General features: G+C 45.9%; 1 protein-coding gene across 15 annotated transcripts in view; it reads right to left on the minus strand.

Annotated features, from left to right (window-relative positions):
- Positions 1-16713, minus strand: part of BLTP1 (bridge-like lipid transfer protein family member 1) — a 2102388-nt gene that overhangs the window by 309287 nt on the left and 1776388 nt on the right. For all 15 annotated transcript variants that reach the window (XM_078676841.1, XM_078676840.1, XM_078676839.1 and 12 more), the window contains one exon: positions 946-1125. In XM_078676841.1, coding sequence (XP_078532967.1) covers positions 946-1125 — 180 coding nt within the window. The remainder of the gene's footprint in view (positions 1-945; positions 1126-16713) is intronic.

A 16713-nucleotide genomic window follows, 5' to 3' on the forward strand; every position in this document is an offset into this window, starting at 1 on the left:
GGAGTAGGCAGGGGTCCATTGCCAACTCCTATGCATACTTTAAAAAAGAATACACGTTTCTTTTTAAATGCAGTCCCATTTCTGAACCCAGCAGGCAACCATCCCTGTGATGGCATTCAATAGTAGCGAGTCGCAATTCATAACCTACGTCATGAATATTGATGAGCTAGGTTTGACTGCGACCCATTATGTTTCAGTTTTTTATGAACTGACCTACTGTACATAGGTTGTTGCACAAAATTCTATTCCATTTGAAAATAGTCAGTGCGCAATTTGCAATTAATTATTGTGAATGGAAATTTTGTACAGCAAGTAAACCCAATTTCCTTAAAAGTGCAGGAATCTAGGAAATAATTAAGAGGAAAAATAATTATACCTTTATTAGATCCATTACGTATTCCATGGATACATCATAACAATCCAAGTATCAGAATTGTATGACTATTTCTAGCAAAAGCTTAGTATGCCACAGAGCTGTGCCCCTCTTAGCAGGAGCGTCATTTTTGGGGCGCAAAAGGTCATGTGGTGTATTTTTTACCCTTCAGGGAGACATCTACATTGGTCTATGCAACCCTGGCCTCCAAAGACTCTCATCCCTGTGGGTGCAGAATAGAAGCTACCTCAGTGCGCCCCTTGACAAGTAGCAGAACAGGACTGATGGGGGAAGTGATTCGCATTCTTGTTTTAGTGATTGGTGTACTACAATCTGTCAACGGATTAATTTAAAGAAATGGAAAAAATGAGCAGTGCTATGTCGATAGAAAGCCTATGGTATGTTACAGTTACAATAAAAAAAACTTGCAATGACAAAACTGTCAACAGACATTGAGCCTCTGTTCTGTCATCCTTAATGGGTGTCCTGTTGATTGTTCCAATGAAAGGATAAACTGGTATATGCATGCAAAGAGATATTATTTTCTAAAATTTCTAAATAAACAGGTTTACCTGAAATATTAATTAAAGTTGTATCCATCTTGCTAGATGATTTGTTTGTAGATGAAGTCTCGAAGAATGATGTACCTCCTGAACGTCTCATTCTAGATAGACTTACTTTCACAAACTCAAGATTAATACTGAGGGAATCTTTTCGACCAGTGACTGAAGTGGGCTCCTCATCCACGTGGCCTAAAAAGTAATTATATAGAAAATAATACAAACTAAGGTAAGTCTCTAGGAATTTGTGTCAACTTTGGTAATTAAATCAACAAAGAATAATTATACCTTTCACATTTTTTCCATACATGTTACAACTCATTTAACAGTGGAACACACAATACAAAAAACACAAATATGAACAAAGCAATTTCTAACTAGGCTTTAAGCTACACATCTAGGAAATTAAAAGCCACTCTCCTCCTAGTGCTATATAACTCTACCTCATTGCTACAGTCAAGATTGCAAACCATCCAAAGCCTTAGTCACTGCACAGTCCTGCTCAGATACAAAGCGAGACAACAAAGGATGTCTTCTCACTAATTTTGGTCTTACAGCTGGAACTTGGACCAAAGGAAATTAATCATGGTCCAACACCACAATGGATGGAATGACACTTTTCTGAGCTCGTAAAAAGGGACTGGACTGAAATGTTCCTCTGTTTCCTTACCAGGAATGGGACTTCAAATACTTGAGCTAAAGCTAGCCCATCCAACTAAATTGCAACAGAGGAAATGCCTCATCAAAACTGATCGACTGAGCTCAGCAAATAAAACGGGGTGTTACTAAATGTGTGAAATGTGGGTTAGAGAAGGTGACTGACATCCATATGTTCATAGAGTGCTCCAAAATCCAGCAATTTTGGAAAAACGTGGGTAAGACCGCCACAAGCATTTTGGGGATAAACATTAAGGTAAGCCTCAGTCTAATTATCTTTGTGGCAGTACAGGGGCCGGCAAGGTGATGACAAGAGAAAGCTGCTTTTCTATATGGTTTTAGGGGCGCAAAGGGAAATATGCAGGAAGTGGGGAGGTGATGTCCCTCCCATGTGTACAGACTGGCTTCAATGCACTCTCTTTTATGTCCAGAATGGATGTAGTAGGGGGATCTCTAAGAGGACAATGTTTTGGTTACCTTTGATGAAGTGGTTGGGCCCGAACAACGGGTAAACCTGGTAGTACTGCAATGAGCTCTTATCTTTCCAATGATTATATCTACTGTGGTTTTGCTTATGAATCGCAGCTCTTGGACCGGGGTAACCCAAAAGAAAGAACAAATACCTCCATGGCCTTTTACCTACAAAAACGGTGTGACCTTGAAAACAGGAGGTCTGTTTGGAGCCTGAGGTGAATGAGGACAAAAAATAAACAAAAACTATGTGCTGTCTAAAGTGCCATACAACTTTCAGTACCACGCCCTAGGAAAAAAGAACAGATGGTGCTTTTCATGATGGAAACTATTTTACCCCATAAATATTTCATCTAAATGTATCACTGCAAATCAGAGTTGTTCTATTAAGTAATCCATTTCCACGGATGACACCAATGCAGTAAAAGCCCTTGATCCTCCAAGGAAGGAAGTAGCTCAAATGTCTCAAAAACATGCCTAGAGCACAGCTAATCTTTAGAGAGGTTCAGATGACAAATCAGACAGCTTTTCACAGACAGTGCCATCTACTGTGGCTTGGCTGAGAGCGCTCAAGTCAATTAAGAAAGAAGAAGGTAGAGCACCTACTGTGTTTTGTAAAGTCTGTTGTGTCTCAAATGGCAAGGCTCTACTTTGTGGGTAAAGAGACTTTGGGCCAGATGCATCAAGGCAAAAACCGGTCGCAAACGGGCAGATTCTCAGAATCTGCCCCTTTGCGACCGGTATAGAAGCATTTGGGATGCATCATCCTAAATGCAAAAGTCGCAATTTAAGAAATCACAAAATTGCTATTACTTAAATTGTGTTTGCATTTAAGGAATCGCAATTTGCGATTCCTTAAATGCAATTAAAAAAAAGTAAAAAGAATTGCAATTTTGCAATTAAGAATCACAATTTACAATCAAATGAAAGGTGATGGTAAATTGCGATTTTTTTGTAAAAAGCATCTAAGTGCATTTTTCAAGGTCCCATGTTACACACACACATGCCCTTAGTCATGTGTGTGTGCGTAACATGGGTGCACATATCAATTTCAGGGGTGCAACAGGGTGTCTTTTGACACCCTTGCACCCTTGAAATTGCATTTTGCGAGTACCTGTTGGGTACTAGCAAATTACGCATGCAATTTCCGATTCATTCCTATGGGCCTGCTGGCCCATAGGAATAAATGGGAAGCCATTCCTTACTTGCGAGTCGCAATTAAGGAATGTTTGGGAATCGCTATAAGCTATTCCTACATGCATAGGCTTTTGCGATTCCTTAATTGCGATTCCTCAACAATCGCAATTAAGGAATCGCAAAAGCCTACATTGATGCATGTGCCCCTTAAGGAAGGCAAAAACTTCACCGTTGGACTAGGACTGTGACTTAGATCCCTTCAGCCTCTGAAAAGTCAAAGTGTTTAACTCCCTCTCCCTAATAGCCTTTCCCCACCGAACCCCACAACATGTCCTAGGCTCAGAAGAAAATGTTACCTACCTGCGACAACAATCTTTTTGGTGGATACTGTATCTTACTGCAGATTCCTCACCTGCAGAATTATCCCAGGTGTCAGACTGGATCTGGAAACTTCAAAGCGCGTATGCTCGATGTGGGGTCATACGATGTCATCTAACGCCAACCCAGGCGCAGCAACATCATTTTCCATTCTTGTTTTCCAAACCTTAAAGGCGAACTGATGTCGAGAGAGTATTTCAGCACCAAAATATACTTCCCGGGAATCTTAGTAACTTTCTCTATAACAATCCTTCAAATTGGGAGACGGGCGGGTTCGTGAGGAATCTGCAGGTAGATAGAATCTTCACTATAATGATTGCTACTGCAGTTAAATAATTTTTTCTTCTAACGGATATTTTCTATCTACAAATCTTTCACCCGTAGAATAGATTGCCGAGCAGTGTCCTCCTTAAGAGAAAGGTTGATGGATAGTTGCATAGGAAAATCCAAGATGGCAGACACATCATAACGACGCTCCCCAGACCTCCACCTCCATCCACTGACATTCAGCGTCCTGGGCCAGGTATCTTTTGCTAGAGGTGGGCCATCAGCATCTGTACTGATTGTGTTGCAGGGGGAGGCCAGATCGCCCGGTCATCGTGGCTGATACTACTGCGGTTGTGAGTGGTGGGCCGTTACAAAATTACAAAGACGGTGCCTGCCTGACAGTGACGGAGATGGACCACTCCCTGACTGAGCAACCCGACAAGCCTCTCACAGAGGGTGCCTACGGTCTGTGGTGCTGCGAGGGAGCGGGACTGGGTACCCAGTGGGTGTCGGTAGGTGACCGTTGGACCTTCGGGCCAGCCGTAGGGCTATGAAAATATGGGTGACGCTTGTGGCCTTCAGGCTGAGATGAGGGCCCTGATATCACTCTATTATCCTGATCCCAGCCTGGGCCCTGCAAATTGGATGATACAAAAGTTGGGATCAGCCCAACTGTAGATGCAGCGAGCCCCTTGAACCTGAACACTCAGTAGAGACAGAGACTCCTCCCCAGCTTGATCATAGGCCGGGAGTTAGAAAAAGTCATGCCCTAGGATCTGGACCCTTCAGGGACTCAGCCCTCCACAACATGGCCCAGGACTACATGAGGCCCCCAGCGAAGGGTAGTTGAAGACCCCTCTATTGATAGGCTGTCAAGAAGAATGTAAATTGGGGCCTCTCAGTAAGGCTTTACTGTGATTGATGGGCTTCCGCCAACCGTTCGTGCTGCCTCTACTGTAGCTTCAAGGTAAACAGGCCGGGGAGTTAATGCCTGCTGCCCTCTCCTGAGAATTTTGGGTAAGGGGGGGGCATTAAAGATGGGACCCACTGCTGTACTGCAGCCTGAGAGGAGGGCGGATGAAGGAAGCCCTCTCCCTGAAATGATTTCTGGGATGGGCCACTCAGTTGGGTCTCCTTGTGGTTGATAAACTCCCCTCCGGCTGCTTGTGCTCTCTTTGTTGGATCTCAGAGGCAAGTGGGCTGCAGAATCATAGCCTGCGACCTCCGCCTAGGACTTTTGGGGCTGAAGATTGTGCAGAGGTGTGACAGAGCTGTCGTGGTTCTGGGGATCCAGTTCTGCTGTGGCCTGCTTTCCCCCTTGTTCTCGAGGTGATAGGTGGAATTGTTTCACCTTGTCAACGGCAGTATGGGGAAGGACAAAGTCCCACAAGTGAAAGCCCAATCGAAAATAAACAAATTTATTACAAGTACCTCTGGCTACCAGACAGCAGGAGGCCAGATTTCCAAATCCCCTGTTGCCACAGATGAGGCTCAGATCCTGCAGGCCATTCAAACCTCTCGAGAAGCCCTTGAGACGAAGATTTGTGAGGTGGGAAGAAATGTTGGGCCCCTCCGCCAAAACCTCTGCATCATGGAAGGGAAGATCACTGAGGTAAAAGGCAGAGTGTCCACCCTTAATGATGCAAAGGACCTCAAAGCAAAAGTGACAGAACTGCTATCATCTGTTCGTACCCTGGAAGCTCCAGCAGAAGATGCTGGAAATCATTCTCCAAAGCAGTAATCTGCATTGTGTAGTATTCCCAGAGAGGGTTGAAACTCCACACCCAGAGACATTAATCAAAGAATGGGTTAAATCATGAGTTCTGGAGGAGGCTCTGTCATCGTGGTTTATGGTGGAGTACGCACGTCGGACTCTGGCGTAGTGATCTCCTTCTGGAGCACCACTGCGCCCTGTCATAGGCAAAATTCCCGTAATCGGGATTTAATCCTGTGATAGGCATGTACCCGTGGTAAGCTCCACTTCCAGTCAATCCATGTTATGATCTTCTCATATTACGCAAATTCCATCCAGAAACAGCGCAAATCCTTTGATGCCATAAAAAAAGTTTACGGCGATGTCCCTCCAGTATACGCTGCTCCTCCCAGCATGGCTACAGGTAATCCATGGATCTTGCTCTCACTTTTTTGATACTCCGGTAGAGGTGTGGGAATAGGTAGTAGAGAAACAGGCTCTCAGGCGGTATGCCTCTCCCCAGCTTGAATGCCGTTGAAGGCCCTGAGCCATCGCCTCCCGCCACTGCCCATTCCACCCAACCGGAGTCCATGGATATTGATCTTGTCTGCCCCCAGATAGGAGAGGAGATGTTTCTTGCTCCTTCTGTGCTGGATGGGGCCTCTGTGACAGAGACAGTTAATACCTCTGCAGAGGGAGAGTCCAGTTAGGGTCCGCTGTAAAGACCATATGCTGTTTCACAGTTGAAATATTCTTTATTAGAATGTCAAAGACAATCATAAAGATAAACATTCAAAGTGCCAAATCAGGCATAACAATGAATATAAGCAGTACAAAAGGTCTATTAAAAATCAAGACTATTACGATAAAGCACAGCTGCCTTAAGAAAACTGCTCACTCTGCCCCCCCCCTCCACTCACGCCATCGCAGGGGGGTGTCCGAGGCTTTAATTTCCTGGGGGATTCCCTGGGGCTATGCGATATGTGGCAGTGGTGGTATCTGCGGGAGAGAGTGTATACCCACACTTCAGCATCTACAATAACCCCATCCGGCATTGATTACATGTTCCTTTCTGCCATAGATGTGGCAAGCACATCGCCCGCTAATATTCTCCCCCACTGGATTTCTGATCACTCTCTCCTGGTGCTTCGAGTAGGGGCCCCAGCATATCTTAGAAGACCATGTTGTGTCTTAACGCTTGATTTCGCACAGATGATAAGTTGGTCAGTCACCTGTCGAAAGAGCCGCACTCATACTTTGTGCTTAACGGGGAACACTATGGGCAGCGGCAAGGCTACATTTCAAGGGGTGGCCAAAATGTCCCTTAAACTTGCAGAGAACTGGGCAGGTTTCATCGTATGGCTGAGACGGAGTCTTGTATACTTCGATTGGAGACTGCAGTGGCAGCGAATGCAAATTAATCCCTCAGCAGACGGTTAGAAATTGATAGGGCTTCCCTTCATCAGCTTGCGTTTCATGAGGCTCGCCAGTGCTATTCAGCGAGTATATGAGCATGGTGACAAAAGTGGTAAGCTCCTCTACTGGCTCGCCACCAGAGGCTCTACTTCCAGGCGGATCCTTTCCATTGATGACTCACAGGGGAACCCTTTATATACCCCAGAGGTGATTGTGGGTGTCTTTGCATATTACTACAAAGGTCCCTACATCCATAGGCCGAGATCCGCCCACAAACTCGCTCATCCTCTCTTGCCTGAAGCACCTCTCCCCCTCCCACACTCACCCAGGTCCAATGTGCAGACCTTGACTCTTCCATTACTAAAGATGAAGCAATTTCTGCAATGCGAGATCTGAATCCAGTAAAGCTGCCTGACCTAGATGGTTTCCCCCTTGAATCTTACCGTAATCTTCAAGATGCTGTTGCTCCACTCTTACTCTGATTATATAAGGAAGCAACTAAGGGCCATATGTAGGTAGGTGTTTTGCGATTGCAAACCTTGTGATTTGCTGAATCCAGGGTGTTTGTGATCGCAAAAGTGAGTGTTGCTATGTAGGTAATTATTTGCCTCGCAAAATTGGGAATCGCAAATTTAGCGATTAGCAATTGTGCGTCACAAGGAATCCGCGAATAAAATTGCGAATTGGCAAGCTGCGTCCCAGTATTTGCGCAAATCGCAAAATGCGTTGCGTAAATTGCGAATTTGCAATTTGGTATGTAGCAAAAAAAATCGCAATTAGCGATTTCACGAAATTCGCAATTTTGCACTTTTCAAATACCACCAACTCATAACAGGTGGTAACCAGGTGCAACCTATTTAAACAGGCCCACAATTCCACAGAGGCTTCTCACAATGGCTGGTCTGTATGTAATAGCCAGGAGGCTGCGTTCTGAGAGGCTGAACAGAGAAGGAGACGCCAGGAGAGGACCTACAAAACACGCATCACCCTCTTCCAGCGCACTGAGGAGGACATCCATGTGCACTAAAGGCTGCACCCAGACACTATCCAGGGAGCTGACACCCATACTTGAGCACCCCTCATACAGGGCACACACCATTCCCACCCACATACAGCATCAGGGAGTTTTCAGGGGGTAATAGCGGCAGCAGGAGGGGTCTCCCAGAGTGCACTTTCGCGATTTTTTTCACGCTTTCCTTGATGCTATAATGCAGAGGATGCATCATCACATACAATTCCCAAACACACAGCAGGCACTTGACCAGACCAAACAAAGATTTTTACCAAATGGCACAATTTCCCCGCGTGATTGGCTGCGTAGACGGGACCCATGTCGCACTGTCACCCCATCACACAATGGGTATGTGTTTAGAAACAGAAAATCCTATCATTCTTTAAACATCCAGGTAGTCTGCAATGCTAAACATGTAATCACAGATATAGTAGAAAAATTCCCAGGAAGCACACATGATTCCTTCATTTTCAGACACTGTGGTTTACATCGCAGACTCACAAATGGCGAGTTTGGAGAGGGATACCTGCTAGCTTATTGCATGGCACACACACAGGTAGGAAAGGTCTGAACTGGCAGGACGTTACCTACTTTTTACCTGTTGGAGACAGTGCATATGCTGTGCGGGACTACATCCTCACACCCTATCTCAATCCAGTCACAGCAACAGAGCGGAGGTACAACAGTGCCCAGAGAGCCACAAGATGCACCATTGAGAGGACCTTCGGAATTCTCAAAAGCCGTTTCCGGTGCCTCCATAAGAGTGGAGGTACCCTACAGTACAGCCCTGAGACGTGTTGCAAAATTGTGGTGGCCTGCGCAATGCTACACAACATCGCTACCAAGAAGGTCACCCCAGTGGATCTGACAGATGCAGACACATCAGATGAGGAGGATCCAGCTCCCCAACGCAGACGTGTAGGTGGAGCCGGGGCAGCTGCCGGGCGCCTGAGACGTGATGACATCACACAGAACTACTTCTAGGTGAGAAATGAGTACACAATTACAAATGATGATGTCCAAAAAATAGGTTTATTCCCTTAACACCAGGGTTACTAATGTCACACAGCGTGACTGTAAGTATGTTGGTAGCACATGTTGATGTCACAGTGCCATCATTGTTCTGAGTCAGTTGGTCCATATGGCATGTGTTGCTTCATAAGATGCCATAGGTGCATGTTGCCCCTTTATCTCCGGCGTGCACGCCCTGTTGCCCCTCCTTCTGGCTGCGCACTGGCCTCAGTGCTGTCTTCCCCTGCTCTGGCCTGACGTCTACCCTGGCGCCGTTCAGCAGGAATTGGAGGAGTTGGGGTGCTCCTGCTGGACTGGCCATCAGTGTCCAAGCTGCCCGGTGTCCCAATTCCACCGGTGACTACAGCACGCAGTTGATCAAACGCATGCGTGACCTGCACCAGGCCCCTAGCCACATCCTGGCAGCAGTGTGTCATTTTGTGTTGCATGCTAACACATCTTCTAGCTAGCATGGAGATTGCGGTAGATTGGCGGCTCACAGCCTTAGTGAAGAGGTCCAGGCGGGTGTTTAGGCGATGTTGTTCCCTGCGCCTGGCCAGCCTGTCTCTTCTGTTCTCCCTACAATGAGCCTCCAAAGCTGGAGACATGGTAGTCGCACCAAGCCTCAACTCTGACATATGGCGGTTATGAGTGGCTAGTTGGCGCTGTATTGACAAAATTCCTGTGCCTTGCAGGCGCTGTGCACGCAACATGCTGCCCTCCTGGCCTGCAAAGACAGAGTTATTTTCCGTAGAGGCATTGCTAGTGGTGGCCCGTGCCCTGTGTCTTGCACCACTGACGTTTGCGGTTTGTGCGCTGGAATGGGGTGTGTTCTGCCTTGGGACTTGGGTTGGACCTGTCTGTGTCCTCATCGGCATCTGTTGACTCTGATGCCATTAGTAGCAGTGGTTTGGGTGGCACTGGTTGTGTTTCCCTTGTTGCACACTGCTCCTCCTGCGCTGCCACGTCCTTATCTGTAGCTGTCTCCACCCCTTCAGCCACTGTATCCTGTGTTGTTGGTTGTGCTGTAAAATTAAATGCACACATTAGTTGTGTGTCATGTTTATTTTTTTCCAGCATTAAAGTTCTTTATGTAACTAATCACATGACTACTACTTGTCTGTTTTGCACATTACAAGTATGAATCTTCCCTATGTACCCTTTGTATGTGTCACAGGACCAAATATCAGTGCATGGGACTTCATTTCCCATAATGCAATTCTAGATGGGCTTGTACACATGTACTGGATTTCTAATCAGGCATGGATGTTTGGGGCTGTGAGTGGGATGGGTATGTTTTGGGGATATTGGCATGCATCTTACCTTGTCTGTATTTTCTGAGCTGTCCAGATCAGCCACGCCAGTCACAGACTCAGGCATGAGTGTGCACTCCACCAACTCCTCCAGGGGCGTCGGCTCTGGTGCAGTTGAGGTCCCACCTCCAGTCGCTTTTGCCTCTGCTAATCTGGTGGCCACCATAGCCTTGGATCTTTGCCTCATATCATACCACCGCTTGCGTAAGTCCTCAAGTGAGCGGTGGGTAACGCCAATCGCATTGACTTTTTCTTGTATGTCGTTCCAGATTTTCCTCTTCCTGGCCTCTGGAACACGGAGTGAGCTCTTACCAAACAGGAGGTCAGGTTGCCTCACAATCTCCTCTGTCAGCACCTCAAGCTCCCTCTCATAGAACTTTTGTTTCCTCTTTCTGCTGTGTTCTCTGGCTGCTTGTCACCCCCCTGAGAATCCATTTCAGCTCCTTGGAGATGCAGAGTCAAAAGCACACTCCCTCCTCACAGTCTCTCAGGCAGCAAATGAGTCAGGAACAGGTGCAGGCAATCAGGTGCAGCATGGGCAGTCACACTTTCTGGTTGTGATGTCATCATTCTGCACCTGAATTGCTACTTTCCGTTTTTGTGATTCCTTATTAGCGATTTCGCTATTAACGAATCGCTGTTTGAGTAATCGCTATTTAATTCTGCGAATATTTGGTAATCGCTATTTTTTTGCGATTTTTTACCTACATCGCGTTTTGCGATTACAAAAATACGATTTGCAGAAAATCGCATTTTCAGAATCACAAAACTAATTTTACCTACATATGCCCCTAAGTCCAGTCTTAACACCTGAACTCCTCTTCCCCTTAACACTCTGGGCTGGGTTGTACTCATAAAAATCCATCTCCTTCCCCACTTCCTCTATACTCTGGAACTTCCCGCTCCACATCCCAAATATCAGGTCTATTGAGGTTGCAACAAGGCTTTGGTCCTTTCTTTGGAGGGGTAGATCCCGATACATAGCACTCGCTAAATGTCACCATTCGGTTTACGATGGTAGCCTGGGAGCAGTGGAGTCTAGTTGTGTTATTGGGCACCCCAACTCCTAATTATTAACAACTAATTGGCAGGAGGTTGGAGTGATCCAGCAGGCCAACTAGAGGTAGCTCGCCTCGGGTTGGATGGTGTTTTTCACTACCTCTACTGCCGGCTGATTCCTCTCTGTATCCCAGAGATCACCAGAACTGTCTTTCTAGTGCGGTAGGAGGCCAACAGAATTACAGGGTGGGATGAGAAATTAAGCCAAGAGACTGCCCTCTGGAGGGGCTGTTGGCTGGACACACAACATGGCTGGAGGGGTTCCAACAGTGGGATCCAATTGGGGTCAAAGTCCTGAGGGACGTATAGTGAGGCTCCCATATGGTCTCCTTTCAAGACCTACAGACACACTTTACACTTTACCACACTCAGTTCCACAAACACTTGCAACTAAGGCAAGTGCTTGGGCAGTATAAGGCACACTTTACTGACTTGACTGAGTTTAGTCCAGTGTAAGTGAAATTGTTGATGGGAAGCCTGGGGATCTCCCAAATCTACCACTCTTTAGTTTGTACTGCTCCTGAGGCACTGGAGCAGCACCAGCAGAGATGGGAGATGTGGGTGGGGGACCTGGAGGACACGTAATGGTGGGAGGCATGTATGGCCCCTCGGATACTCGCTCTTTCAGCCTGGTTGAGGATGATACAACTAAATTATTTGCATTTAGCCTACATGGTGCCAAAAAGGCTCCGGCATGCAGACATTCTCCTCAAGCCCAACTGTACCCGATGCACTTTCCCAGGGGCCAATTTCTCACATTTGGTGTGGCAGTACCCCACGATTGTGCATTACTGGAGTCAGATTAGCCAATCCCTGACTAAGCTCCTTGATAGACCCATTGAACTAATCCAAAAGTTGCCCTTCTGGGTCTTATGGATGAGTTGGGGATGCAGGACAGAAACAGAACACAAATAGAAATCACAACAGTCCCAGGGGTTGGAGGGGTGGAGATTGGGCATGGATTGGTGTGCCAAACAGGAGGAACCAACTCACATTGCTAGAAGATGTCCTCAAAAGTCACATACATTTTGGGGCAAACAGTGGGCGTATTATGGTTTGGCAACTACGCCGGGCCATGATCCTCTGTGATTTAATTGGGAATTTGGGGTGAGTGGGGGTGTGTAGGACTGAATGGGATGCAATTCTCCTTTCTATCTTGTTATTGTATTTCTTCTCAAAAAACAATAAAATCTATTAAAAAAGAAAAATCATGCATGATGGATTTGTCAAAGGAGCAGACTCTACATGCCTCGGAATACAGGCAATAATGCTTTGCAAAGATGTGCAGCAATGACCACGTGGCTCCCTTGTGTAGATCTGTGACTGGAACTCCTCTTGCAAGAGCAGAAGTGGTGGAGTGGGCCTGGATCATATTTGGAGGGTCCTTCTTTACCAAAGCATAGCAGGTTTTGATGCACAGAATGATTGACCTAGAAAGGGTGCATTTCTGCACCGCTTTACCTTTTTTACCACCACAGTACCCCATAACCAGCAAATCATCCGGTCTCATGACCTTTATGTAGCCCGGGTAGTAGTTGACCACCCACATAGGATCCAACCTATACAAATGCTTCTCTTCCTTTGTGGGATGGGGCAAGGGGTAAACATTTAAAAGAGTAATAGACTGGCCCAGGTAGAAGAGAGTGATGAAGTTTGGCAGGAAATTAGCCCCGATTGTCATCACTAACTTGTCTAGGGGAAAAGGTAGTGAAGGACAAAAACTCAAAAGTTTTAAGTCACTTTCCTTTCTGACTTAAATAAGAGCTACTAAAAAGACCCTTTGCAGTGTCAACATTCATAAACTACAATTATGAAGGGGTTCAAACTGAGTTTCCATAAGAACCATTAAAACTAGGTTAAGGTCACTCTGTGGCTTACAGATTTGACAGTCTTAAAAAAAAAATCACACAACAACTGCAGACTTAAAAAGAGATGGCTGGTTGGCCAAAAAGAGGAACTCAGAGGGACACTTCTAAATATCCAATGACAGTGCCAATAGTACAACCCCGCTGGTCTAGGGATAGTTCAAATTGAAGAACTTGAGACAATTTTGCCTACAACAAGTCAATCCCATTGTTTGTGCACCATGCAAGGATGTTGTGCCATTTGTCAGAGTACACTGACTTTGTGGAGGGAAAGCGTGCTGAAAGGATGACGTCCACCACCTGCATGTGCAATCTCCAGGTATGCAGGTTGAGACACTTGAGAAAGGGAGGCAGCACCAGCCTCTCAGACTGGGAAAGGAGGACCAGTCTGAATGACAGCATGAGCGGGTGTCACAGGTCTGCATACCAAACTATTCTGGGCAATATTTCTCAGAGCCAGCGGAAGCAAGGCTATGGGGGAAATGTGTAATGCAGCTTAAATGGCCCCCTCCCCCCAAAGCTCCACTCAACGAATACAAGAGGACACAAACCTGCTGGCACTGAGAATTCACTGATGAGGCAAAGAAGTCCATGTGAGGGTGCACCAATGTATGCAGATGTACTCCATCTCAGACTGTGGTCTCTGACATTCACAGACCCTGCATGGTGTATTTTTGTGTAGGCAGAAATATGCCTTGTGATCTGCAGGAGTAGAGGGGCTTGTAGTCACACCTTCATCAAAGCACTCCTCCCGGAAAATGACATGATGGCACCCCTGGAGACCGCATCAAGATTTCTGCCTAAACAAAAATACAGCGTTCCAGTGGACAACCGTATGTATTAACTATCAGGTGAACACGCATTAGGTGTGCACCCCATTGTTTCCTATTCACAGGATTCTTTAGGAGTGATACGCACAGGGCTGGCCCTCGAGTGGTCCTGAAGAAGAGCTTTAGGTGAAGCTCGAAACATGTCGACCCAGTACTAGGGATACCATACTCATTATAGTTAGGTCTTTCCCTAGTATTAACCCCTGATTTTAAAACATACCGACTAGGAGCAGGAACAAAATATTAGCTCACAAGCTAGGTATTTTGAACCTATTTTGCCCCCTGCATATCACTGCACCACACATATTTTCCAAAACCTAAGTGCTCCTACGTAGTTCGCAAGTAGCAGCATGCCTCAATCCACAGCGGATTGAGAGGACAGCAATGATGAAGCATGACACCAAGGGGTAATCCTGGTGGGTGAGGGGACTCTGGAAAATAATTTTTCTTTTTGGAAAGAGGGTTTTTCACACATGTTCAGTGGAATCCCTGTTCTTCCTATGTTTAGGTTTCTAATTCCGGTATTCTCGATGTTGTGAAACTGCATTCAGTAAGGAGGGTGAACCTAACCTTTTTTTTGTATTCTTGAAAACACATGCAACACACATCTCGGGCTTCTTCTCTGCTCATCATAACAGTGCGAGTTACATATATATCAAAATTATACAGTACAATACAACGTTATTGCTTACTTCCGGAGTACATGCATTTATAAAGTTGGTTTGAACACCAAATCTACAATAGCCCATAGATAGTCTGTTAGGGGTGCCCAGTAATCTCTCAGCTTTGACTTTGTCGGGAGTTCTTCTTCGTATGTTTTCAGGGTGTCTCTACAATTTACCATGTCCATTATCCTCCTCTTTGCCAATAATAGCACTATAGCACAGAGTTTACGCTTCCCAGAGCGCAGATGTTTCACAAAACCCAAACAAACATACTCCTATTGAACATTTTAGTTTGGTCTCTAGTACACGGCCAAGTATTATAGTTTTCTCCTCCCAGTAATCTCTGATCTTAGTGCATCGCAATGCTAAGTGCATAAAGTCTGCGTTTTCCTCCCAACATCTTCAACAGCGGCATTCGTCCGTAGCCCATATTTGTGTGATTTAAGAGGAGTGTGGTAGATTTGGTGTAAATATTTATAGTACATTTCCATTAGGGGTGAGCATTTCTGTTAATGCACAGCAACTTTGCCAGTCCTCCTCACTGAGGGGAGACTCAAGGTCAGTATTCCATCTCTCACGCGCCTTACCAGTGACATTAGCTATATCTTCTTGTAGTAGCCTGTATAGTTTTGCCACTGTGTGGGTATTGTTTGAATTAGTAATGACCATTTGTAATGATGTCAACGTCTGTGGTTCATTGGGAAAGGTGGAATATAGAGTTTTTATTGCTCCCCTTAACCTATGATATGCACATTTAAATAGTAGTGTTTAGTTACTTATGTACCGTAGGCCATTATGGTCTTTATAGAGGTCCCCCATCGTATTGATTCCGGTTTGCTGCAGCATATCCATGCTACCTCTATCTTGTGTCACAGATCAGGAAGGATGCTGCTCCAATGGCATTGCCGGCGCGTATAGCAGCAGCTTATGTGCTAATCTCCCCATGTGTTGCCATGCTAAGTTTGTGGTTTGGATGGTGTTTATTTCATTTTTGGCTATATGTGTGCGCTGGTGAGGCATTATGCATTGAAGTGGGATGGGGAGTGTGTCCCCCATCTTCTACTGCCACATGTGGCATAAATCAAATTGGGAGGGACCAGTAGTGCATGTATTGCGCTTGTGCGCATATGTAGTATAGTAAGAGGTCTGGTACTGCAAATCCCCCATTTGCGTATGGTAGCGTTAATGTTCGTAAGTCAATATGCAGTTGTTTTCCTGCCCATATGAGCCTCGTTACGTTTGTGGTTAGTCTCTTGAAAACTGGCGCTGGAGGTGGTATTGGAATTTTGTTAAATAAAAAGAGCATTTTGGGGAGGACAATCATTATAATGCAGGGGCGGTGGGTGACATTTCAAAGTGGTGGGGCACAAAGTGATTTGCATACAGCACCGTAGCAAGCGAGCGAGTCCGAACCCCAAAATGGGAGTTTGGGGGGGTAACCTCCCCCCACGAAAATTTTCAAAAAAAAGAAGAAAAATCGTGCATTTTCAAGCAAATTTGAGAAAGCAGGAAGGTTAATAAAGCAATTGTGAAAGTGCAGTTATTACATTAATAGATGGCATAACATAGGTAGCTGCTTATTCAGTACAACCACAGAATGACCATGCAAGGTTCTACAGCATATTCTAAAGCAGAACAAAACAAAACGCCCACTCTGCGACGTTTCCCACTTTCACTGAGCTATGATGGACTCTCTGCCCTCCTGCACTCTATGGCACCCATGCCCTGTGCACCATCTACCACTGCGTCACCACTGAGCCCTGGCTGTTCCTGACGCAGGGTGGCTCTCTCGCTGGACACAAGATGTCCTGTTATGACACAACTGTGCTCCTCTCTCAAACTCCAGCAGAACTGCTGGTTCAAACCACTAGGGCGTGAGGCACCTCCTAACCTCATGCACAGCACCAAACTCACGCCTCTCAGGCCCCCCCCATGCACCACAAACTGAGTAGCTGCTTGCGCGAGAACTTGAGGGTGAGGAGAGCACTATACACCCCCGCCTTCAC

Source organism: Lissotriton helveticus, chromosome 2_1 (genome assembly GCF_964261635.1).
Source record: "Lissotriton helveticus chromosome 2_1, aLisHel1.1, whole genome shotgun sequence".
Taxonomy (NCBI): Eukaryota; Metazoa; Chordata; class Amphibia; order Caudata; family Salamandridae; genus Lissotriton; species Lissotriton helveticus.